The sequence below is a fragment of the Microtus pennsylvanicus genome, chromosome 6 (genome assembly GCF_037038515.1).
Source record: "Microtus pennsylvanicus isolate mMicPen1 chromosome 6, mMicPen1.hap1, whole genome shotgun sequence".
In the NCBI taxonomy this organism is placed as follows: Eukaryota; Metazoa; Chordata; class Mammalia; order Rodentia; family Cricetidae; genus Microtus; species Microtus pennsylvanicus.
The window spans coordinates 28,845,893-28,872,100 of record NC_134584.1 but is presented as its reverse complement, the minus strand read 5'-3'; the positions used below and the strand labels follow the sequence as shown (position 1 = coordinate 28,872,100).

General features: G+C 38.6%; 1 protein-coding gene across 2 annotated transcripts in view; it reads right to left on the bottom strand.

Annotated features, from left to right (window-relative positions):
• Positions 1 to 26,208, bottom strand: part of Wdr70 (WD repeat domain 70) — a 212,197-nt gene that overhangs the window by 113,415 nt on the left and 72,574 nt on the right. For both annotated transcript variants that reach the window (XM_075975932.1, XM_075975933.1), the window contains one exon: positions 20,466 to 20,542. In XM_075975932.1, coding sequence (XP_075832047.1) covers positions 20,466 to 20,542 — 77 coding nt within the window. The remainder of the gene's footprint in view (positions 1 to 20,465; positions 20,543 to 26,208) is intronic.

Below are 26,208 nucleotides of genomic sequence, written 5' to 3'. Positions count from 1 at the left end.
CACACACACACACACACACACACCAATTTTTCAGTACCCATTCATCTGCTGATGGACAGTTAAGTTGATTCCAATTCTTTGCTATAATGAATAAAGCAGCAATAAACACGGAGGGTGCAAATTTCTCTAGAGTAGGGTAAAGAGTTAGGTGTGTGTGTGTGTGTGTGTGTGTGTGTGTGTGTACATATATACATACATACGTACATACATACATGCCCTGAAGTGAAACAGTTGAGTCACATGGTGATTATATTTTTAATTATTTTAATATCTCGGGGGCTGGAGAAATGGTTCAGCGGTTAAGAGCATTGCCTGCTCTTCCAAAGGTCCTGAGTTCAATTCCCAGCAACCACATGGTGGCTCACAACCATCTGAAATGAGGTCTGGTGCCCTCTTCTGGCCTTCAGGCATACACACAGAAAGAATATTGTATACATAATAAATAAATAAATGAATAAATAAATAAATAAACAAACAAACAAAAGAATGTTTCCAACCCTAATATTAACTTAAATGAAGCTCAGAGAGAAAAGTTTAAAAAAAATTATTTTAATATCTCCAGACTGGTTCCATAATGGCTGTACTAATTTTTAGCTCCTCCAACAGTGAATCATGGACATCCTCTGTCATCCTTGCCAACAACTGTGGTCAGATTTACTGCTGACAGCATTCCAATCAGGGTAAGGTGGTATCTCAGAGTACCTTTTTTTTTTTTTTTTTTTTTGGATTTTCGAGACAGGGTTTCTCCATAGCTTTTGGTTCCTGTTCTGGCACTAGCTCTTGTAGACCAGGCTGGCCTCAAACTCACAGAGATCCGCCTGCCTCTGCCTCCCGATTAAAGGCGTGCGCCACCATCGCCCGGCTCTCGGAGTACTTTTAATTTGCATTCCCCTGACAGGTAAGCATATTGGACAGTTCTTAAAACAGCTATTGGCCATTTGTTTTTCTTTATTTTTTCTTTTTATGAAAACTGTCTTATTCAGTTTATTTACCCATTTGTTGTCTGACAATTTTTGTTTCCTTGGTATTTAATTGTTGAAATTCTTGGTAAGTTCTAGATTTTAGCCCCTTATCTGTAGCCAAAACACATGGGAAAAAGGATAGCTATTCAACAATTGGTATCAGCAAATCTGGATTTCTAACTACAAAAGAATAAAACTAGATTCTTATGCTCCACCTGTACAAAAACCAATTTAAAATGGATCAGAGACCTTAATGTGAGGCCTAAAGCTCTGCGACCTGGAGGGCAATGGCCTTCGGGACGCTGGGGTGGGGACTCTTTGACTAGACCCCAGTAGCAAAGGAAGTAGCCAAAGGCCTATCATGTGACTGCATGGAAACAAGTCTCCATAGGTAGTAACAAGATACAATCTGCTTCCTTCTTCTCTACCATGGTGTCCTTTAATTCCATGAACGATGGTTAACACATGAGACAATTTTATGCATGTAAATAGCAAATGTACTTACAACTTCATATGCTATCTTTATGTTAAATCAACAGATAGGTTCTCCCTCATTTATTGCTTACAAGTAGTATGCCATAACGTGAACTATAATAAAAATGGCTCTATTTGCAGAGGACTACTCCATGCCAATACAATGAGACCCGCTTAATAAAAATAACTTATTATGATTGGGCCCTTTGCCAAGACCCTCCTACAGTAGATCCTGTCCTGCTGGGGGAAACAGCTCTAGCTGCCTGCCACAAAACAGCTGTCAAAGATGACTCCTTCCTGATTCTATCCTACTATCCTCCCTTTTCTCCATGAAGGTGACTTACCCTATTTACTGCTGTGTTTTAATTATGTAGCATATACAGCTATTTTTGACCAGTAAACAATTGTTTTTAGCATGATGCTGAACATCTCTTTAATCAGCCAGGAAGATTGTCATTCTTGTTTTCTCTTTCTCTTCCATCCATAGCTCAAGCTGGCCTCCAGCTGGCCACAAATTCATAATCCTTCTGCCTCAGCTTCCAGAGTGCTGCAACTACCTGTGTGTGCCACCACACCTGGCATAAAGCTAAATACTTATGAAAGAATTTTAAGAATGGATTTGTACATCAACTATAATCATCTTATCCCTATCTCCTACATCGTGCTAATCTTCTAACATTCCAGGAGACGCTGTAGAGGACACCAAGAAGGACAAAATACACTTGCTTTGGGACATTTAAAAGTCACTCAGAGAGATACTGTTAAGGGAAGAGAATTAGAAACCACTTAAGGGAACTAGAGTACAGCTTGTTTCCCAATGAGGTCTACACTGTAACAGGACTATAATCTGTCATACATCCTTTCAGAGAAGATATATGAAGGATGGCCATGATGGACTTTCACAGCTTTTCCATATCACATAGTCCTGTTACAACTCCTCTTTCTTAATGGGAAAACTATGGGAAATGAATGTATGTAATTATGAAAACATCAATGGAAGATGAACTTGTATTATTCTCACTAAGGGGTAAAACCAGAGAGAGCAAACCTAGACACACCAGCTCAAGAGTGAGATAGCCGTGAAACCACCTGCTTTCCTCTAAATATGTGCAACTGAAGATAACGCAGGGAAAAGAAACTTTCACCAAGAAAGAGGTATTTATAAATGTTGCTATTGCCCTCCATCCCTCGGGAACACCAGGGTGTAGAAAGAAACAAATCCAGTTATGAGCAATACCCCCCTCCTGTTGCTATGAGATACAGTAAAATGGCATTCAATGATTGTTGGCAACTAGGAAGAATCCCACACAGTAAGGAACATGGAATCTCCCTCTAACTGCATTCATCTAAATGCAGGGTATAATTCATTGCCAACAGAAATAAAATAACTGATAGAGTATTTAACTGAACATGCCAACCACAAGAAAGAAGCATTCATTCAGAAAAGGCATTGTATGGGTACTGACATTGCTTCTACCATCATCCCCTAAACAACACAGAACAGCAGTGGTTTATATAGCGTTTACACTGCTTTAGGGACCATAAGTAATCTAAGGATGATTTCAAATATATAGGAAGATGTATTTAAGATACCTTAAATACAATACAACTTTTAATAGTAATATAATAATGCAGAGGAAAATAAACTTTCAGCAAATAGTGTTTGTAAACAAAAAATTTAAGAGTCAAAGTGAAATATGATGCATTCAAACACATTCAGGATGAGGAGGTGAGATGGCTTAGTGGGAAAAACATCTATCCTCCAGGCTTGACATTCTCAGTTGATCCCTGGTACCCTCACAAAGGTGGAGAGAGGTGACTTCAGAACATGGTCCTCTGAACACAACATATGCACTGTGCCAAATGTGTATCAATATATTTGCTCATCACACACTCCAATAAACTAATTAATTAATAAATAAGATTTAGGGAGCTTACATATAAAACTCAGAATTTTAAAAGTACTTAGCAAACTGTCAGAAAAAATCTGGACAGGTATCACAGTAAGTAATCCAAACAAATGATTTACATTTCTTTTGAAAATTACATTCACGGGGGTTTTCTCTACACTGTAAACCAGACATTCCTACAGATGCTGGCCACTAGCTCTTAGTGAATGAAGATTATTTAATAAAAGTATATTAGTATCATGATATACTCATCTGTTGTGTATTTCATAATATATTGAGTAATACTTAATAAAATATTAAGAATTACCATGAACCAAAAGAGAATGTTCTCATTACAAGAAGTCAAGCGTTTTAAAACTACAGCCACCTGTCACCCGGACAACACTAGAACTATCTTCTTTTCACTGACACTGACGTGTCCTGCTCTGGGCTATCATTCATCCCAGAGTGTGCCCCAGAAGGGCGTAATAACTTTAATCTCCTGTAAAGCAGAACTGGAAAAGAAAAGGGAAAAGGAGGGACTGGGACTTCTCGCCTTGCATTGTGAGAAACGAAACGAGTTAACTGTAAGTACTCACAAGGGTGCACCTGGCGTGTAACAACTGTCCACTGACACAGAAACTGTCTCGTGAAAAGCCTTGGTCTCCATAAACTCACGGAGAAAATAAATAGCCCATACTTGGCAAACTCGTGTTTGATTTATTCAGGGCTTGTGCCTCACCAGTGTTCTTTGGGCCCATGACATTAATCATGATCACTGCCTGGGTGGCCATCAGCATCAGTGATGCTGTTAAAGCTTCTTTAAAATGAACTTCATAAATGTTTCAAGCACAGTTGTCCAACAACAGACTACAGTTTCTCGTGCTGACAGACCACACATCTCACTTCAAAGTATAACAAAGACCATCAGAAAGACCCAATTCGAGCCAGCAGATTTTCCCCAAAGACTCAATGATTTTATTTCTAATCAGATTCCAACTCAAATGGGAAATATTAAATGCTGAATCCCTTCAATAATATATTCTTTTATAACCATTAATTTGGATAATAAAGTGACTGACAATTGAGTCCCACCATTAACAATGGCTCACATCAGTCACTTGATCCAGTTCACAAGGTGACCCTGTGTTTAGGTTCTATATTCGAGACAACTGAACATGTGAAGACCCTCTTACACTGCTACAGTAGGGTCTCAGTGCATCAGTAATTGAATAACACTTGAATTCACATTGACTCAAGTTTCATTACCATCACACCCTGATGAGGGCTCCATTCACTCTGCTTCCGAGGATTAACGGCCCCATCCTTTCCTATCTTCCACATATTGTAACCATATATCCCCCAGAATTCCAAAAAAGCTTGTCTAGTTAAGAAGACTAGTAGTAATTTAGAGGAGATAATACCTGACTAAAATTATAAGATCAATTAAAACCATCATTTAATGAACAATACTCTACTGAAAAATAAAACAGAACAGTAATTTAAACATTAGTATGTGTACTTAAGGGTATAGAAGGGTCATGAGTAAAATGAAGGTAGAGTGTTGAGTGTGTGTGTGCATGTATACACTACACATGTATAAGATATGATATGGTTTTGCCTCGGACATGGGTATGTATATTTAAATTTTTAATGGCAATAAAATGCAGAGCATATAGCTTCAAAACCCTGAGAAATCTGTCAACTCAAACATTTGAGAACTTTGACTCTAACATAAATAGGATTGTTGCAAGTGGAAATAAGAAAATCTGTTTAATGCTTATAACTATGTAATACTAACAATTACTGCCTAAGCGCTTGAATATTCTAGAAAAAAGATCCAACAGTATCAATACATTAGACTAGTTATTCTATGAAACTGACTGGCTTCCTTGTGAAGGCCTGTGAATTTTCAGCATGTTTATTGTCTGTTATTCCAGAAGCTATCAGTTGGCACATGCTAACTGGAGCTAAGGTCCCACAAAAAGAGATAAGTCATACAGCACAAATTAATGAACAGAAGTATACTTCACCAATAATCATCATAATAAAGTGTACCTAACGATTAATTACTAAAGAGGACTGGTTATATAAAACAGATTTTTAAAAATACAAATAATCTTTTTAGACATATTTAAACTATGTATTTAACCTCTGCTTTCTTTTTCCCTTTGAGTCCTTTTAAAAATAAAAACTTAAGAGTTGAAGAGATAGCTCCGCAGCTAGATCACTTGTTGCTCTTGCAGAGAGAGAACCTGGGTGCAGGCCCAGCACCCACAGATCTGTAACTCCAGTTCCACAATACCTATGATGCCATCTTCAGGGACTCACATCTGATACATTCACACACATTCAGGCAAAACACTCATTCACATAAAATAGATATTTTTAGTTTTAAAAATTCAATGTAATTGGTCTTTTAAAACTAGTCTCTTCTGCTTATTTTTCTCCCATTATGAGCATTCTAAGATTTGTGAGTTTCATGGCTTGGTATAAAATTTCATCAGTGCTTGATATACTTTCTCTTAAGCTACTTTCCTTGAAGAGCCTAATCTACACTCAACCCCACATGCAACTACTGTACCCACTGTTGAAGACTCTGGGCCATCCAATCACATTATCCTCCAAACCTCTCACAAAGCTTGGGTCACAGATAAATGAACAAGAACATGGTACCTGTGTTTTATGAGCCAACAATGCCAGCCTGTGGCCACTATTAGATTCAGCTTTAAGACAGACTCTTACTCATAGGCCAGTATGTGACAGAGTCAGGTTCACAAGTCCTCACACTTCTGACACAGATAAACATTCAGCAAAGTAGGAATAGTCTGGGTGTACTTTGTAAAAGAGACTGGTGGCCAGCCATTAAACTAATGCAAAGTTAAATTCCTGCTAGAATTTAATTTAACAAATTAAATAGCCAAAGGAAACAATTACCTCTTTTTGTGGAAATCTGATAAAAGTTTCAGGAAACAGTACTACATGTGACAATTCTTATTCTATTTGTTTGGGTTTTTAAAAAAATGCAGAATAAAACACCAAAATGGTCTTTTAATGCAGTCTGAGCTAGGATCTGCTTTACTGCCCAGCCACGGAGATGCCCTAAGGTAGATACACACAGTGATGGGGAAAAGACCTATGAATTGGTGATATTAATCTCCCAAATCTAAAAAAATCATGTAGAGGAATCTGGACGACCTGTTGTTTACTATGACCAGCACTGAGTCACTTCTGTTGATACAAACTTTCCTATCAAGAAACCCAGGGGAGAGTTAGACTAGACGAATGATTACCACTCCTGCATCTGCATTACATAGCTACATCTGTGAAAACTCCACAGGCAGAAAAGAACCGGGGGAGGGGGTCACAGTTCAGTGCGTAGAGTGTTCCTATTATTGTCTTTGTGCTGTTGTTTGAAACAGGATCTCACTCTATCCCAGGCTGGTCTGAAACTCACTATGTAGCCCAGGTTGGCTTCATATTTGCAGAAAACCTCCTGCTTTAGCATCTCAAGTGTTAGAATGACGAGTCTGAGCTGTCACACTCATTTTAAAATATCTTTTATAATGCTGCTCACTACATCAAAAGAGGCATCTCCCTAGCCAAGTAGTAGTGGTGCAAGCCTTTAATCCCAGCACTCAGGAGGCAGAAGCAGCAGATCTCTGTGAGTTCGAGGCCAGCCTGATCTACAGAGCAAGTTCCAGGACAGCCAAGGCTATACAGAGAAGCACTGTCTCAAAAAAAAACAAACAAACATAAAGAGAGGTGTCCTCCTCTGTCTCCACACAACCAACCACTCTTTTTAATTCCAGGTTAATAATCAATTCCCCAGAGACTTGTACTTTCCAGAGCACTTGAGGCCTCTTCATAGATCCCCTCAGTAGAACGTGCTTAGATCTACTCACTTTTTCATGAGTACTATAAATGTCTATTGTATTATAAATTCTAAGAATTTTCATATATCTACCGTTTCTAGCTAAACCCATGCAATAATAAGCTGTCAATAAACATGCTAATTGACAGGCAAGACAGTTTTACAGCAAAAGCAGAAAGGAATTCAGGAAGCTAAAACTGTATATTTGTAAAAGATATTTTTTCTCTGAAAATAACAAATCATGTAGATTGTGAGAAAGATTTGTAATATGGTGGCTATTGAGTCACATAGTAAAGTTGCCTGGGTAAGATTAAGACTAGTAATTTTACTACATACATAGAATAAAAAAAGTTAGTCTATGTCTCTGACTCTTCTATGTAAAGATAGATTTCTTTTATTTATTTATTTATTTATTTATTATGTATACAGTGTTCTGTCTGCATGTACAACTGCAGGTCAGAAGAGGGCACCAGATCTCATTACAGATGGTTGTGAGCCATCATGTGGTTGCTGGGAATTGAACTCAGGACCTCTGGAAAAACAGCCAGTGCTCTTAACCACTGACCCATCTCTCCAGCCCTGTAAAGATAGATTTCTGTGCATCAGCTTCTGCTGGACAGAATATCATCTCCCACAAATATACAATGTTTGACTGTTATTGCAGGACTCAAAGGAGCACGTGATGTTTAAACCAACCTGCATAATGCAATATGTGCTTCATGATAAGCTGATACCGATCACTTTTCTTTCACTGTAACTTAAAGATCCAAGCCCATACATAAACATGCATCCAAGGGAAGTCAGTAAATAGAGTTTGTGAGACATTCACATTTTCTTCAACTTTATTTTGTTAGTATTATAACGGAAAACTTCTCCGGGAAAGAGCTACTGGTTTTACTCAGAGTACTTTTTTAAAGGCAGTAAGTAACAAAAGCTTAATGTTTTCATCAAGACAAATTTTAGAAACATTATCACAAGGAGGGACAGTTTACAAGACAGAAATAGCTCACCAAGTTGTATAAACTTACAAAGTTTAGAAAAGCAGTGGAAAGGGAAACTCATTATTCACACTTCCCTAAAAAGCATGCCTGTCCACCTGCCACTCTAGCAAATGTTAACAGGAAACCAGAAAGAGGATGACACTTGTCCACATTAGCGATGGATTCGGTATTACAAGGTGCAAAAGAAAAGGGCTCAGGAAATAGAACGGAAATAAATTTGGTATTTTGACCACAAAATAATTCATTATAGGGGCTGGAGAGATGGCTCAGAGGTTAAGAGCACTGGCTGCTCTTCCAGAGGTCCTGAGTTCAATTCCCAGCAACCACATGATGGCTCACAACCATCTGTACTGAGATCTGGCACCCTCCTCTGGCGTGTGGGCATACATTGAGGCAGAATGTTGTATACATAATAAATAAATAAATCTTTTAAAAAATAATAATTCATTATATCCAAGACTTTGGGTTGGGGGATAATCGGGCAAAACAAAAATAACTTTTTATCTTTCTTTATGATTTTAAAAAATCAGAAAATATATAATATGCAAATACCTTTAATTCCCATTTCCACACCAAAATTCATTTCATGGATTCTCACACCAGCAGCATTCTTCTTCCTAGGATATTACCTAATGAGCGGCTATCATAGCACAAATCAGTCCTGTTAGCACACAAATTCATTTAGAAATAGAGGCACTGCTGTAATTGAACTGTTGCTACTTGCCTCAGAAATCCCCAGAAGGAATGCAAACTACTTTCTATTAAATCCTCTGTTAATGGGATACTGGTAAGCAAATATACCCTTCAATCCTTTGTAGCTTTCCATAATCTCCTTTTCAAATCAGTGTATAAATTAGTAGATTTAAAACAAGTAAATAAATTAGTAGCTATTCTGAAATTATATTGACAACATTTTTACATGGATCTCAAAAAGGAAGAAATTCTAATTAGCATTCCACAGTTTATAATCCTCATTTATGAATTATTATTCAGTATTGATATTTCCTGAACAAAAGAGATTGCTAATTAAAAACTACAAATATACAGTGAACTACTATAAACTTGGAATCCATCAAGCAATCATCCAACATTTTTGAAGGTGTAAACATCTTATGTTCTCTGCAGATGGAAATGCAGAATGCTGTATAAAACACACCACAGTCAATTTTGCATTAAATGTCTTATCTCTGGACATATAAGATGCATATAAGATGTCTATATCTATACTGTAAGATGATAAATCTTGAAAGTACTAGAAAAAGTCTAAGTTAAATGAAGGCTATTAGAGCATAGCAGGAACAGTCATTCACATGGTTACTCTAGATAACTCTTGACTGCTCAGAAACTTAATTCCTCCACAGTATTTCATTAACTTCCTTGAGTAAAAAAGCATGAGTGGCAGGAAGAGTTCTGCATCTGCTTTATTAGTGAAACTGAAAATATGTTACTGTTTCGAAGCATTGCATAATAGATTTATAAGCAGCCTCAATTACGTCACCAGTATTAATAATACATTTCCTCTTTAAAGTCAAACACGGAAATTCTCTTCTGCCTGGCACTTTTAAATACTTCTGGTTAGCATATATTTACTTTAAGTCACTAAAACTCCAAAACACGATTAATAAGTCCTCAGTCGGTTCTTGTTGTTTGTGTGCGCATGAAAAGTTGTGCTTGACCAAAGCACTACCTCCTGGGCCCTCAGAAAGTTTCCGATGCATTCTTTACAAATGACTTCAAAATGACTGAATAAATAAAGCCCTATTTTATGTTCTTACAATTCCAAACAAAATACTTATCCTACAGTTTCAATTTCTCACCAAACTGGCACTTTTCTAGGATCCTAAGTTGCATAGTAACATGTTTCTTCATAGAAACTGAAGTTTTCCTTTAAAACTAAGCAAGATGACAATGGGGTTGTGCTGTGGGAGCTCCTTCTGCTCCTTCAGCCAATGGCCTTTAAGATTCCAGCCCACTTGGGCGTGGTCTCTTATACTATAAATGCAACTGTAAAGCCTGCACTCACTCTCTTGCTTCAGGCTCTCACTTCTGGCTGCTAGACTCTGTTCCTGTTCTCTATTTGTGCAGAGGACTATTATCTAGGGCAGTGATCTATAAGTCTCCCCTAAATAAATAACCCTTTATTATATATAATTCTGAACTAGTGTGGTATATTATTTTGTATCTTCTGACATCATCTGGCACCTGAACGTGGGGATCAGTCCACACTTTTTGGGATCATTCTGCCAGCTGTGTGGCGCATTGGGCACTGACTCTCCTACCTGTCACTTTAGCGGGCCCTCAGACACAGCAGGCTGCTGCTAAGCACTTCCTGACTGGTGACCCACATACCAGCCCATACACGGTTGCCTGTGATCCCCACAGTGCACAAAGTCTGCAACTTGTACTGATGGAAAACTGTGGGTTTTCTCTTTATCCTGGGACCCAACTGTCAGAATCATTTGATCACCTTAATAACTGTTCTTCATTTGTTAAACAAAGCATATTTTTCAGTATCTAAGAAAGCAACACGTGCTGTTCGTCTCTCGGCCACGTGGTTGCAACTACAACACCTGCTGGCAGATAACGATTATTACACCTACTCAAATTCATTGTAATTGCCTTATGACAGGTAAGATCTAAAAAACTACAAAAAAATGACTGATAAGATCCAGGAGTTCAATAATTACTTTGCTTATATTATGGAAGGTATTATCCAAGACTTATGCTATTTTTCGTCCCTTTACTTGATTCTAGGAATTAGCTTTGTTTTTAATATTATCTCATTAAAAAATGGTTCAATACTACAGAGAGGGATAGCATCAATTGACAAAATTATCTGAAAGAATTTGAGCTGTTGAATCTGTCCAGAATCTGTTGAAATTTATGATATGTCCAAGGATGAGACATTATCTTTACTGAACAAGTTGGAATCCTCAGTGAAGACATAGAACAGAACACTGGACAGGAGATACAGACTTTACAAAAGAGAGTAGTAAAAAGATTTGAAAAGATTGAGGAAGTTATTGAAACTGATGAGCAGGGACAGAAGGTACAAGGACAGGATTTAGCCTTATCAGTACATGCCAGACCCTTGGATGACTTACACAGAGTTTCAACTGCACATCCGGTAACTTCCTCAGAAAGGCCATCTGACACAAAGTACCCTAGAGTAGTCAAAGAATATCCATGGGAACCAATACGTATAAGCAATCTAAAAGAAATAAAAATGAGCAATAGTTTCTTATGAGCTACACTGACCATTTGTCAGGGAAATGGTGAAAAAAATGGGCTTCAAGCATTTAATTCAGATAACAAAATGTTGTCCATATAATGGTAAATTATAGACTTAGGAAACCTAGATGATGCAAACCTGCCCAGAATCTGGAAGTCAGCAAGAAAAGCCTCCTAAGAGAATGGCAAAAGCCATGTGCTAAAACTCCTGTTAGATAAATTGCTTAGTCTTCTCTCTCTTAGGGCCCACAGGTCTACCCCTCCTCCCAGGGTTCATATTGAGGATAGCTTGCAGTTTCTGGCAAAACATCTTGTTTGTTCCTGTGCTCCCTCTTCCCACCCTGGTGGTTAGCTATAGGGGAGTGGTTTGCTTGGTGTTAAGCCTGGTGATTTCCAACCTGCCTGAGGGATTTCCACTGTGCAGCAGTTAGGTATATGAGGTTTTCTCTAAGCGTGAATGCATTCAGCATTCTTTCTTAATGAATGACCCACATCTCTTGTGTTCCTTAATCTCCAGCCCCTTACCCAACTCGCAAACTCTCCCATAGCTCAGGCGCTACACTTTTTTAACTATAATTCTTTTTAAAAAGGGTGGGGGAGAAGGACAAAAGGAAGGAAGGTAGAAAAAAACAGGAGAAAGGGAGGGAGGGGAAAGGGAGAAAGAATGGAAAGAAAAGAAAATTAGATCTACTACTTCTTGGCAGAAGCAGAAAACACAAGGAGAAACTGAAGTGCTTCTGTAGATCTAGACCAAAAAGCAACAACAAAAATGGGGGATCCCCAAAAACACTATAACTAGGTTTACATTGCCACTGCATTCTCAGGCATAGCATGCAACAATATAACAATTTGTAAACTGTAAAAATGTTAAACTGGGACTGGAGAGATGGCTCAGAGGTTAAGAGCATTGCCTGCTCTTCCAAAGGTCCTGAGTTCAATTCCCAGCAACCACATGGTGGCTCACAACCATCTGTAATGGGGTCTGGTGCTCTCTTCTGGCCTGCAGGCATACACACAGACAGAATATTGTATACATAATAAATAAATAAATAAATATTTTTTGAAGGGTGTTAAACTGTATTCAAAACACTCATGAATAATGTAGAAAACTAATGTTTTTTAAGTTTCCCTCCAAAATACTTAAAATAGCAGAGAAAAAACTTTGAGTTATATGAAATTTACTTTTTTGAAATCCATTTATGTGAGCCATCACTCCTTGGAGAATTGTCCAATTATGTTTACATATGTTATTGGTTGTAAAAGTCAAGTGAAATCTGCCTAGCAGCTTTCCAGAAAAAGCCTGCAAAATTCAGTGTGTTCCGCACATGCTCTAAGAGGAGAGGATCACTGAGCTGTGAAAAAGGCCTTCACGTGCACATTAACCCATAGACCTGTGCATGAATACCAGTTACTCAAGCCTCTATACATTCATTCTCGCTCGAATCTCTGAATCAGCAACATCCTACCATATAGAAACGACTTGCTCACAGCTACCTGTAGAGTGTTCAATGTCCTCTGGTTCTAACTACAACATACACACTGCTTCCATGATGCCATGCCAAAATTTAGGAAATTTTAACTGTATAATTCATCTTTATAGCCTATGAAAGTTTAAAAAATATTTATAATTTACTGAATTCGATCATCAAAATCATGTATTATTGCTAATCTTCATTTCCCAAGATATGTTCCTGGGAACTCTACTGCAAGAGTGCAATACATGTTATTGGCTATGGGAAATACAAAGAGTTGCATTGTTATGTTTAGGAAATGCTTGAGGGTGTTAGGAATATTAACTGTTTTGGGTTTTGTTTGTTAATATGATTCTTTGAATCTTTCATGCATTTACTCATGGTGTTGGACTCCCCAAATGAAGACTAGGGAATCTTTTCTCCACAGACATCTCATACATCCTAGCAGTCTGAGACTCTAGTATAAAAATCCATTGTTGAAAATCACTGACAACTCAACTCTCATAATCTAAGAAGTACTGATGTGCAGGACTTAAAATATTGCCAAGAAAAAAAACTGATTAAGTAGAGAATAGGTTAGCTATTAAGTCTCATGAATTCCCTTTTATACATCTTAAAATCAGCTTTTATTGGGGGAGAAAGGAGTGGTGGTGGCATCTATATAAGCAGATATTAAGAAAAATCCCGGGGCTGGAGAGATGGCTCAGTGGTTAAGAGCATTGCCTGCTCTTCCAAAGGTCCTGAGTTCAATTCCCGGCAACCACATGGTGGCTCACAACCATCTGTAATGGGGTCTGGTGCCCTCTTCTGGCCTGCAGGGATACGCACACAGAATATTGTATACATAATAAATAAATAAATAAATATTAAAAAAAAAGAAAAATCCCCCATAATATTTTTATTTTGAAAGCTCTAAATGGCACAATAAACACCTACACACTCTTCCCAACAAGCAGCACACAGTGTGGTGGTGTCGCCTCTGTACCCGTTCCTGCTCTAATTTGCTGTTATGTAACTCTGCACATCTCACTATATTGTTTCTAATCATTGTCAGTGCAATATAGGAATTACCATTTTTGTTTTTTTTTTTTTTTGTTTTTGTTTTTCGAGACAGGGTTTCTCTGTGGTTTTGGAGCCTGTCCTGGAACTAGCTCTTGTAGACCAGGCTGGTCTCGAACTCACGGAGATCCGCCTGCCTCTGCCTCCCGAGTGCTGGGATTAAAGGCGTGCGCCACCACCGCCCGGCAGGAATTACCATTTTTATAACCACAATCCTACATCAATACAACTACTCGTGTAGTGTACAGCTGATGTAAAATAACTCATTCATAAAGTTCAATGGTTTAGAAGAACAAGCAGACATTTCTCAGGAAGCTGCCAGTCCACTGAGTTGTCCCCACTAACTGGATTAGCATGTGCACTCCATACTCGGTCCTGCCAATCTAGCCCAAGCTCAAGTTTGAGTTTGACTGACTATAAACTTATAGTCTAGAAAAACCTAAGATAAGACTGAACTCTTCACTGCATCATTCCCCTGCAGAGAGTAAACAGGACTTGGTCAGAGAGCAACGCCACAGCCTAACACTGAAGAGTCTTAGCTGAGAACACATCATTTCTATGACTCTGTTGGCTAGCTTAGAGAAAAGGTGTGGGGAACAGCCACCATTTTCTAAGGGAAGTTTACACAGACATATTGACAAAAGCATGATAGAAGAAAAGACAAAGAACTAGGGTCATTTTTTTTCAATCCTCTGACCCATTATTAAAATGTCCCCAAATGCTCCTTCACTACTGTCTCTTGGTCCTTTTTTTCTTTTCTTGGAAGGAAATGAAATCAAATCAAGATTCACAGGTTACATGACTGTGTAATGGCTCCCATCATCTTTTACTTCACAGTCATTCCTGACCTTTTCTGTCTCTTCAAGACATTTCCTTTTTTGTTCAGAAGCAAAATAATCTACTCATTTCACAGTATATAAAATTAGACTTAGGGCTGGTGAGACAGCTGAGTCAGTAAAGCAGCTTGACCCCAAGCATGTCAACCTAACAGCCACTCCCAAAGTCCACGTGGTGGAAGGAGAGGACTGACTCTGACTTCACACATTAACACACATTAGGTAGGTGATAAAAAGACAGAAAGACAGACAGACTGATAGATAGACAGATAGACAGACACATTGATACATATATATATATATGTACACATACATTATAGATAGAGATGACAGAAAGGTACATACATACATAATAGATAGAGATAGATGATAGATTGATACATATGTAACATACATACATACACATAAGGCAGGGCAATAGCGCAAGCACAAGCAAGCGCGTGCAAACTCACAATGAGTAAGCAAAATTGGCCAAGACAACCCGTCAGCGGACCAAAAGCATGGTAACTAACTAATGACATGTGCTCCTAGCCAATCACAACACACCAGCAGTGACTGCCAGTTTCAAAAGGACCAAACAGAAACATTCCTGTGGCAGCTTAAATTTCCTAACCCTATAAAAATCCCCACCTTGTTTACAATAAAGAGTTTCTGTATTGGAAACTCCCCGAGTCTGTGTTATTGCCTCTGTGTCTTCTCAACCCTGTGCCTCACCCCCAGAAACAGGGAGAGCACAACAGGCCGCAGCAACAAGACCGCAAAAACTACATACATACATGTATACATACATACATGCATAATAGGTAGATAGATGATACATACATACATACACACATACATAATAGATAGAGATAGATGGCAGATAGATAAATAGACAGACAGGAAAAAGAGAGATGACGGATAGATGTTTCAAATAATAAAATAAAGCCTAAACATATTTTTTTACTTATAAGTAAAATCATTCTAGTTCCTCATATACTTTGCATGTTATAGATAGTAATCCTTTTAAAGAACTAAATTCTGGTCTACAGAGCTAGTTCCAGGACAGGCTCCAAAGCCACAGAGAAACCCTGTCTCGAAAAACCAAAAAATAAAAAAAAAAGAACTAAATTCCATTTCCTCTTTCATTAATTTCCATAAAAGCAACTTCACTTCAAAGTTCTTTATGAAATTTCCTCATGTTTTCCCCGAAAAGAGGGTATCATGGGCAACCTTTCGACACTGCTGCCTGCTGGTGACCATTTAATACTGCATATGTGGCCTAACTTTGTACAGACCACTGCAGTCTGCATTAAAAACTGAACTTTGATATTTTAAAAGAAATCTTTGGGTCTCAAGTTCTCCCAAAGACTGCAGAAGTCTAGCCCTCAGCTTATAAACTGCAACTTTGCCACATCCCTGGCTCCTCCTCTTTCACAAAAGCCTTGATCCACTTTGCGGCCACTGTATTTTTTCTTCACTCAGTTACTGTATGTGTGCCACTGCCCAACTACTCTTCCATATTCTGTCTCTCCTGATGACTGATGGAGACAGGCATTATTACCCAGCTTAAAAGCCCTGGAATTCATAGACAAACATTTCACAGTGAGTTACTACAGAAAAATAGACAGGATTAGAAAGAAATAACAAAGACTGGGAAGATGACAAAACTGCACCAAAAATAAAAAAAATAGGCATTAAAAGGCAAACAGTTTAAAGCTGTCTTCAATACGCAACCGACTACTTCTGCCTCAAAAAGCAATTTCCCGCAGCTAAAACTTTTACTAATTTTTCATTATAAAGATGGGAAAAATTCACTCGCAAATTTTTAACTCCAACATTTTGCTTTCCCTCTCATAGGATTTAGTCTTCTATTAAGGCTACATAAAATGGGAAGCCAAATGAACAGGAACTCTCCCAAGTGAGGGGAATATTCTGCCACAAGGAGGTAGACCAAGAAAGGGATTTCAACTTACTTTACAGAAGAGGTAACTAGAACAGTTAGGATGTCCTCTCCAAAATTCCTTGATTACTACAGGCATGCCACAGTGCTCGATGACAATTATTATAACTGCTGATCTCACCAAATGGAGGGAAAACATTGAGAGGTCCATGTGCTTTATCAACAGACATCTTCCGCAAACTTCCTTAAGAACTTTTGGGTGATTCCTGTATTCATTTATTGACTGATTTACGTCCCATGTGAATGTGTGGAAGTCAGAGGATAAGAGTCAGTTCTTACCATGTAAGCTCCAGATATGGCTTCTACTCAATGAATAATCTCACCAGCCTTTTGTGGGTTTTTTAGAAGAAAAAAAAATATATAGTTTCACATGGGGGAAAAAAAGAAAATATCAGTTACTTCATTTTCATCACAAAAATCATCAGGAAGAACTTTGAACTCTAAGGACAGGAACTGATTTTGAAATTTCTACTTGAAATTATATTTTTAAAATGTGTAGAAACATTATATGAAATAGCCGCTAAATCTAACCATTTTAGCCATAAGAATGCTTGACATATATCAACTGCAAGACAAGGAAGACTTTTAAAATTTAACTGAAAAGTTAATTCTCATAGTGGGGCTGGAGAGTTGGCTCAGTTGTTGTTCTTACGGAAGATTGGAGTTTGGCTCCAAGGCCACATGGTAGCTAGCTGTAACTCCAGTTCCAGAAGATCTGACGCCCTCTTCTGGCCTCCTCAGGCAGTGCACACATGTGGTGCACAAACATTCATTCAGGCAAAACACTCATGAACATACAATAAAAACAAATAAAACTTTCCTTAAAAAGAAAGTTAATAATCATAATTCTGAAGAGGCATGAAAATTTATACACATAGAAGTGAATATCAAAATCTTTCAAACACTGACAGTTGGGTCCTGGGTCTTTAAAACTACTCCACTATATATACCTGGGTCTATAGAGGACACTCAATTGTCACTTATCTGTCAGTAATAAATCTTAGTGATACTTCATGCAGGCCTATATCACTCTATAGTTTTGTAGTATTCTGCCAAAAATTCAATAAAAATCTGCCTAAGAAATCAAGAATTCTTGCCACTATTTATTTTCCATAATCCAATACTAAGTAAATAAAATGTCCTGAATCTTTTTTCAATTGAAATCTCTAAGATAATCACAAAACAATGTGCCCAGATCTACCTTCAAATTGATGTGATCATTTAAATTAGGACAAATTTTTGGAGCTCAAAGCAAAGAAATCGAGGGAAGGAAGCTAATCCTGGATTCCTTTGTGTCGGTATCTTGAGAGTTAACTGAACAAATATACCCAATATATCTGAAAAATATATATATTTTAACTGAAAAATATACCCAATATATCTCAGAAGCAGGAAGACAGATAAAGTGATAATAGGTAGAATGGTAAGGAGTCTCAATCAAGAAACCCTGCACATTCTATTATTTGGTACAATAATAGCCCAACTTTTTCCTCCCCTGCACTAGTCTGTAATAGTTGCCATGACAAAGTGGGCTGAAGAGATGGATCAGTAGTTAAGAGTGTCTGCTGCTCTTTCAGGGAACCAGAGCTCTGGTCCTAGCACCCTCACCAGGCAGCTCACAATCTATAACTCCAGTTCCAGGGCCTGATGCCCTCTTCGGATCTCTGGAAGCACACACACTCATGTGTACAAACAGGAACACACACACACATACAAATAAGATAAATCTTCAAAGTGTCATAGAGTAGGTTGCTTAAGGAGTAGAAATTTATATAGTTCCAGAGGCTAAAAGTCTAAGATGAAGGTGCTGGAAAATTTGTTTCTCCCAAGACCCTTTCTCCTTGGCTCCTAGACAGCTAGCTGCTTCCTCACTGTGCCATTCCGTGGCCTTTTCTCTCTGGGTATGCATCCCTCGTGTCTTTTCTTATGTAGCTGTGCTACATCAGCTCACCTTCACAGCCTCATCACTATCTCTTTTATGACATTAACTCCAAAAACAATCACATTCTAAAATACTAAGAGTACTGAGGAACAAAGTCCGTAATACATGTCCTTCCTACTTAGATTCTGTGCTAAGGACTCAATTACATTAGTGCCATACCCTTACCCTGTGTCATACTATCAGGCTGTAAGGTACTACAAATTACAAAATGGCTCCCATCACATATTACCAACCCACAGGTAAAACTGAATTTCTTTAATAACCATTTTTATCTTCAGTGCCATCCAGTTTTCACTGACATCTACTTCTAAGAAAATTTTATTCAACTCTGCTTTATTATGCACTTCTTACTCCAGTAAAGTTGATGAAACAAAAAAGACACTTGGCTTAATACTTCTGTGACTGGCAGGTTGCTATCCATGGGAGATCTGCCCTTTCTGAAGAGAAATGGGGGAGGAGTGGACACAGGGACCAGGGGAGGGGCTGGGAGGAGAGATGGGCAGGGAAACTGAGATGGGGTATAATAAATAAAATAATTAGGCGACTGTCTTTTGCCTTCCTTTTCAGATTCATTTCCTATCATTCTCATCTTTCCTACCAACCTAAAAACATCAACTACGTCATCTTTCTTTCCCTCAAATATGCTCTATGGTCTTCTCATCTCAGGGTCTCTAAACATATATCACTTCGACCAGGAAAGCTTCTTCCCTTGTAGCAGCCTCGTTTATATGACTTAAGTGTCAACTGAAAGGAGACTTTCTCGGGGTCAGGATGGGTTCAGTGGTAGACTCTTTGCCTAGCCCTAGATTTAGCCCTATACCTTAAGAACAACAACAACAATAACTCACTCTGTATTCTGTTAATTCTTCTATATTCTCTTTTGATGTCTGTGGTGTGTGTGTGTGTGTGTGTGTGTGTGTGTGTGTGTGTGTGTGTGTGTGTGTGTGTATGCAGTTGTGCACACCATGGTATACCTGTGGAAGTCATAGGACCACTTGAAGGAGTCTATGTGATCAACAAGGATCAAGTTCAGATCATTAGGCATTCAGGCAGGCACCTTCACCCCTAACCCATTCATCTCTCACCCTCTCTAGACTTCTTTTCCTTTAGTTTAACTTTATCCTCAACAGTACTTAGCAAATATAAAACTACACTGTTTAGCTTTGGGTATACCTGCACTTTTGTCTTGTAACACTCACTTCCAATGGAACACAAGCCTCATGATGAGAAACTCAGTGGAGTACTTGGTGAGCATTCTCTGATTATAATGTTCCCTAGTTCAGCCCATTACTAACCATTATTCTAAGTCAAAGGCCAAGTAAAAGGTCAATTGAGCTGTAAGCCACATGAGTTTCTTACTTACAGACTTCTCTTAAAAGTGGTAAAGGATATTGTGCTTCAAGTCTAGTGATCCTCACACAGAACTCTGGTCCAGGAAAGAAAACGGGTGCATTCCCATTTCAAATGGAAGTCAGTCTTCACTGCAGGGAATTGTTAGTCATGCTTTCAGAGCCATTTAGATTCTCTTACTAGCATCAATCTAATTCAGTGTGTCCCGTGATAAACTCCACAGGAATTTACAAAGTCTCTCATTTCCATAGCGTCCATGTCTGTTTAACTAAACTTTATACTACAACTGCAGTCAAAGCAAAGTCGAGAACTGGAACACAAACACCAGGATTCCTGCCGCTCTAGTTCTCATTTTACCAAGGTCATCACGATACAACTGGTAAGAGATGCTGAAAGATATGAAAACATTCAAAACACTACCAACAATACTCACGCATCATTTGAGCAAGTCATAAATTCTCCTTTTATTTTGGGATGCCATGAGCCAGTATGAAGCATTGCTGTGTGACCCTTAAAGAAAAAAGAGGGGGTATTTAACAGGTAAAAAAACTGACATCACACATTTAAAAGTAAAGCCTTTGAACACTTTTACACAAGTAAAAAGCATACTATTTTACTTATAAACTAGCATTATTTTATCCCAATCTCATCTCATAACATACTTTATTTCACTTTTATAGCCCTCTCTGAGCACTCTAGGAGCTAGCTGTGCTTACCTGTACCAGGCACCTAGTAAGGGGGAAGCAGAGTATGTTCTCTTTAGGAAAAGATTAATGGGAAAACTCAAGGCAGACAGGTCCTTCTTTAAAGTCATGATCTTTTCTTTAATAGAAAATCATTAGTAAAACAGAGAGTATTTATAAACAAGCAAAACAAGAGATCAAAGAAGAAAATCCTTACTTCCTAAAACTTTCTACAACCTAGCTCTAAAAATAAATATAAGAGAAAAATATTTAAAATGAGCAGGGAAATTTTCTCTACCTAACATAGAGAATAAAAAAATAATAGAACCAAAGCAACATGATAACGGTCTAAAAATGAGTATACAATGAAAGCCACCAGAGTACACACAAACACGCCATACCACACCATTTCAGGAACAGGGTTAGGGAGACGCTCATACATAGAAAGCCAGGATCAAGTGAGGCAGAAAAGAGGCCAACGGTTTTTTTAGTAGAGTAATGGCAGTGTCTCTAACAAAGTCTAAAATAAAGCTATACCTTTTTTAAAAAAAAGAAAGAGAGAGAGAGATGGAGGGAAAAAGGGAGGGAAGGAAGGAGGGAGAGAAGGAAGGAAAAAAGGGAGGGAGAGAAGGAAGGAAGGAAGGAAGGAAGGAAGGAAGGAAGGAAGGAAGGAAGGAAGGAAGGAAAATATACAGATTAAAACAACCTACAAGAAAAAATACCTCTCTAGAAAGAATGAACTGGAAAGTGGTACCTGGTGATCATTTCCTGTCCAAATTGTCCACAATACCTCAAAAAGTATTCGGGGTCATCCTAACAATTCTATAAAATTGTCCACAATACTCAAACAGTATTTGAGGCCATCCTAATAATTCTATAAAACAAACATGGACCACCAAGGTGGAGACTCTTGGACTACAGTAAAGAGACATGAATTGAAGCAATACCTATGGGGACCAGTCAGAAAGATGGGGATGGCCTTTCCTTATCTGAATCTGCGACAATGTTTCTAACTCTCTACTTGTCATATCTACCAGTACTTATGTCCAATAGGAAAACCTTGATTTATAGTCTCTAATTTTCAATCCATTTCTCAGCTATAAACTTAGGAGCCATCCTTAAATACTCCCATAGCCTAATCTCCCAATCTTCCAGATTCAATCAAATTCCATCTACCAACCAGTCTCTTGCTAAGTCTATCCAAAATTCATTTCAAGTCTCTATATTTTTCTCTTGCACCACTATGACCCTTATATAAGCCAACATTATCTCATGTTTCTTCATCAGTTATTCTTTATGTTAACAGTCTCTTTACTTTAACTCTTATCTCATGTGTTCCACACACCATGGTAAGCCCTTTAAAAATACAGGTTCATGATAGTTTATGAAGTCATGAGTGCCACCAGAATGCATTACATATATAAGAAATTGGCAAAGGGGTTGGAGAGATGGCTCAGAGGTTAAGAGCTCTTGCAGAGGACCCAGGTTCAATTCCAAGCACCCACATGGCAGCTCACAACTGTCCATAACTCCAGTTCCAGAAAATAAAAAATGCACATAATTTTTTTAACTTTTTTTAAAAAAAAATTGTCAAAGAACAAATTAAAGAAAATGATACAGTTCTAATGCCACTCCTCTGTATCTAGCCCTTTACTAGCTTCCAACATCTTTAAGCAAGTCTAAACAAATTGCATTTCCTGCTTAGTTTCTTTGCAACTCCACTGTGTTCCTTCCTGCCAACAGGCACCAGCTATTGCCTGCCTTTTGGTTCTCTACTACACAGAGCTCCTTCTACAGCATGCTTTCCCACCTGCTGGAAGCCTCTCTTATTTTCACTTTCTTATGATAACTTTTTCATTCTTCCAGCCTCAGTTTATGGGCTACTTAATCCACTAAGTACACCCTAGCCCTTTAAGTAAACACAGCTTAACCCACTATTCTTTTCCACAGCACCTATTTTCCTAATAATAGCAATCATAATGTGAGATTCTTTATTCATTTATTTGGCTTTTGAAAAAAGTGGTTTTCATACATGAGTATTCACAGATGGGACAATCTAAAATTTAATATGACTGGAAACAAATGAACCTTGCTGTGTTTCCAATAAGGAAAACTTAAGAAAGGCAGACTCTGAACTGACATCTGGGGATTCTACATGGGGCCCAACTAAGCCTAAATGTGGGTGACAGTTACGTGGCTTGATCTGTTAGGGGGAAGGGCTGGCAGTAAGACCAGGGCCTATACTGGGTACATGAACTGATTTTTTTGGAGCGCATTCCCTCTGGTGGGATACCTTGCTCAACCTTGATACAGGGAGGAGGGGCTTGGTCCTGCCTCATCTTGGTATACCAGACTCTGTTGACTCCCCAAGGGAGGCCTTATCCCCTCTGAGGAGTGGATGAGGAGCGGGAATGGGGGAGGTGTGGGAGGCAGGAGAAGGGGATAACTGGGGCTAGATTGTAAAACTATAAATAAAGAGAGAGAGAGAGAGAGAGAGAGAGAGAGAGAGAGAGAGAGAGAGAGAGAGAGAGAGAGAAGGCTAAAAGGAAGGTAGAGGGATATATACCCCTGCAATGGACTGAATGGTTGTCTCCCAAAATATGTCCTTATCCTAGGTCCTGGTATCTATGAAGGGAATCTTGTTTAGAAAAACAGTATTTTCCGGCATAAATAAGAATCTCAATGGACACATCTACAATGCAATCCCTAAGGCTCAGGGAAAACCACGGCGCCAGGACAACTGTTTCTGCATAGCAAATATGACAGTAAAGCTGCACCCTAAGAAATCTCAAAAACACGGGTGCCTAAACATGGCCTGCATAAAGGCAACACCAGCGGGTATGACAATATGAGTCAGAGGGAATTTCACAAGGTCCCACTCCTAGATAAGGGCTATAGGCAATCAGTGACTGATGAGAAAGAATCAGTTTCTCTAGGGACAAGCTCCCTGGTGGGGTAAGACAAACGCATCCACATACAACCCTAAATAGACTCAAGTGAGGGCCGAGTACATGGGTGTGTGTGTGCACGCGCACACGTGTGTGTGTTTGCATCTGTCTGTCTATGTCTATATGTGAAAAAATAATAAAGAGAAAGAAGTCATGAAACTGAGAGAGAGTAGGGGACACTGGAGGAACTGAAAGAAGAAGGTAAGATGAAAACTGTTAAATATATCACTCATGTATAAAATTCTCAAAAAAATAAAAAATAGAATTCAATATTCATAATTTTGGTTTTAATTTAAGAATTTAATTTAGTTAAAGAATCTCTAAATAAGCTAACAATGTGGGTCCCACACTCAGTGGTGAATGTCTTCTAAAAGACAACAGGGGACACAGGAGAAGCCTATGTGGGGGTGAAGGTTGACACTAGAAGTAACCCAGCCACAAGAAGAGAAATCACCAGAGCAAAATGAAACACGAGCCATCCCTTCGAGCAGTGAAGACCCTTTCACAGGATTCCCTATAGATGTCCTGCATATCAGATATTTACACGACGGTCGCCACACCATGAGGAACTGTATTAAAGGGTCAAAGCATGAGGGAGGACGAGAACCACTGCCTTAGAGCCACTGTAGGGAGTATGGTCCTACTGATACCTTTACTTATGATTTCTGGCCTCAAAAATTGTGAAGGAGTTAATCATGTTTAAAACCAACCACAATATTTGTGGTAATTAATTATAGTAGCCTGTAGAAACTAGAAAATACTCTCAATTTAAGACCAAAATTATAAGTATTGAATTCTAATTAACACATTTGTTTTCTCTTTACAGTGGTATGCATTAACAATTCTAAACTGCTTTCAATGTAATGAAGAATTAATCCAGTAAAGAATTATGCTGAGGTTGATGTGAATCAGGTTTTTCACTGTTGGAGGAAATAGCTTCAAAAATGGGAAAGGCTCACAATGAACTTGGTGGTGTTTTAAACTAATCTGTAGATATGAACAGAGTCATTTGTGCTGAGTATCTGGAAACCACACACTGTAAGAAATTTAGCAAAGAGGTCCTGTATTCTAACAATGAATTTCCAGAGCTTCCTAGAGAAATGACTGATGACAGCATTGCCAAAGGCATAGAGGAACCTGAAACATCTCACTTTGCCAAAAAGAGAGCACTGCAAAAATGACGAGGCAGGTGAAGCATTAAAATACAGGCTGGAGGGGCTGGAGAGTTGGCTCAGAGGTTAAGAGCATTGCCTGCTCTTCCGGAGGTCCTGAGTTCAATTCCCAGCAACCACATGGTGGCTCACAACCATCTGCAATGGGGTCTGGTGCACTCTTCTGGCCTGCAGGCATACACACAGACAGAACATAGTATACATAATAAATAAATAAATAAATATAAAAAATACAGGCTGGAGGGGCTTCAGCCTCTGGGAAATTTACAACATCAAAACAAATAATGACAGGAAGGGGACTGCAAACCACTGCTAATTATTTCAAATCCCAGGCATTATGGTACACACAGCTAATCTCAGCACTCAGAGTAAAGCAAAGAGAATTACCAGTTCAATGCTACACGGAAGGGGGAGGGTTTCTTACTCATCTCCTTATAATATGATGTTAATTGATAAATATAAAATGATTTTTCAATCACCACAGAAATAATTTTTATTTTTATTATTTTTTTTTTTACTTTTTGGTTTTTCGAGACAGGGTTTCTCTGTGGCTTTGGAGCCTGTCCTGGAACTAGCTCTGTAGACCAGGCTGGTCTCGAACTCACAGAGATCCGCCTGCCTCTGCCTCCCGAGTGCTGGGATTAAAGGCGTGCGCCACCACCGCCCGGCAATAATTTTTTTTCAGACAAGAATCATTAATAAATTTTAGAACTAGCAGAGGAAAACTTGAAACTGATGTTAATATTTACAGGACCACAAACTCTGCAGATTACCCAGCAACTACAAAGATGAAAAAGGTTGTTATAGGAAAGACTGATACATACTGCATTAAACAAGTGACCAAAGTTCACACCATTAATAAGTACAAACAGACATTATGTACTTCCATGATGAGACAAGGACACAGTATTATTTTGGTTATAATCTTAACACAAACCCTGGCACTAGGCTGGGACTCAAATCAGTGCCTTGCTCAGCCCTCATCAGAGAAGCATCTTCTTGCAGTAGATGGTGATTATCAGAGACCCACAGCTGCACAGGTGGAGAGAGAGACTTTGAAGCATTCGGCCCTTACATGAGATATAAACCTCTCCACTCAACACTCAGGGATTGATGTGGAAGAGAAGGCAGGAAGACTGTGAGAGCCAAAGGTGCTCTTTCACTGTCCTTCAGACACAACAGGGCTGGTAAGAATACAAAATCACAAAGACAACAAGACCTGCACAACTAAATCTAGACAAAATCCAAGCACTGAGAAGGGGAGATAGGCACAAAGTCCCACCCCTAACCAAGAAGCTATTTGCAATTACTACTTTCTGGGAAGGGAGTTTTTCTACACTGGAGTGATACTAGGTATATCAACACTCCAGGGT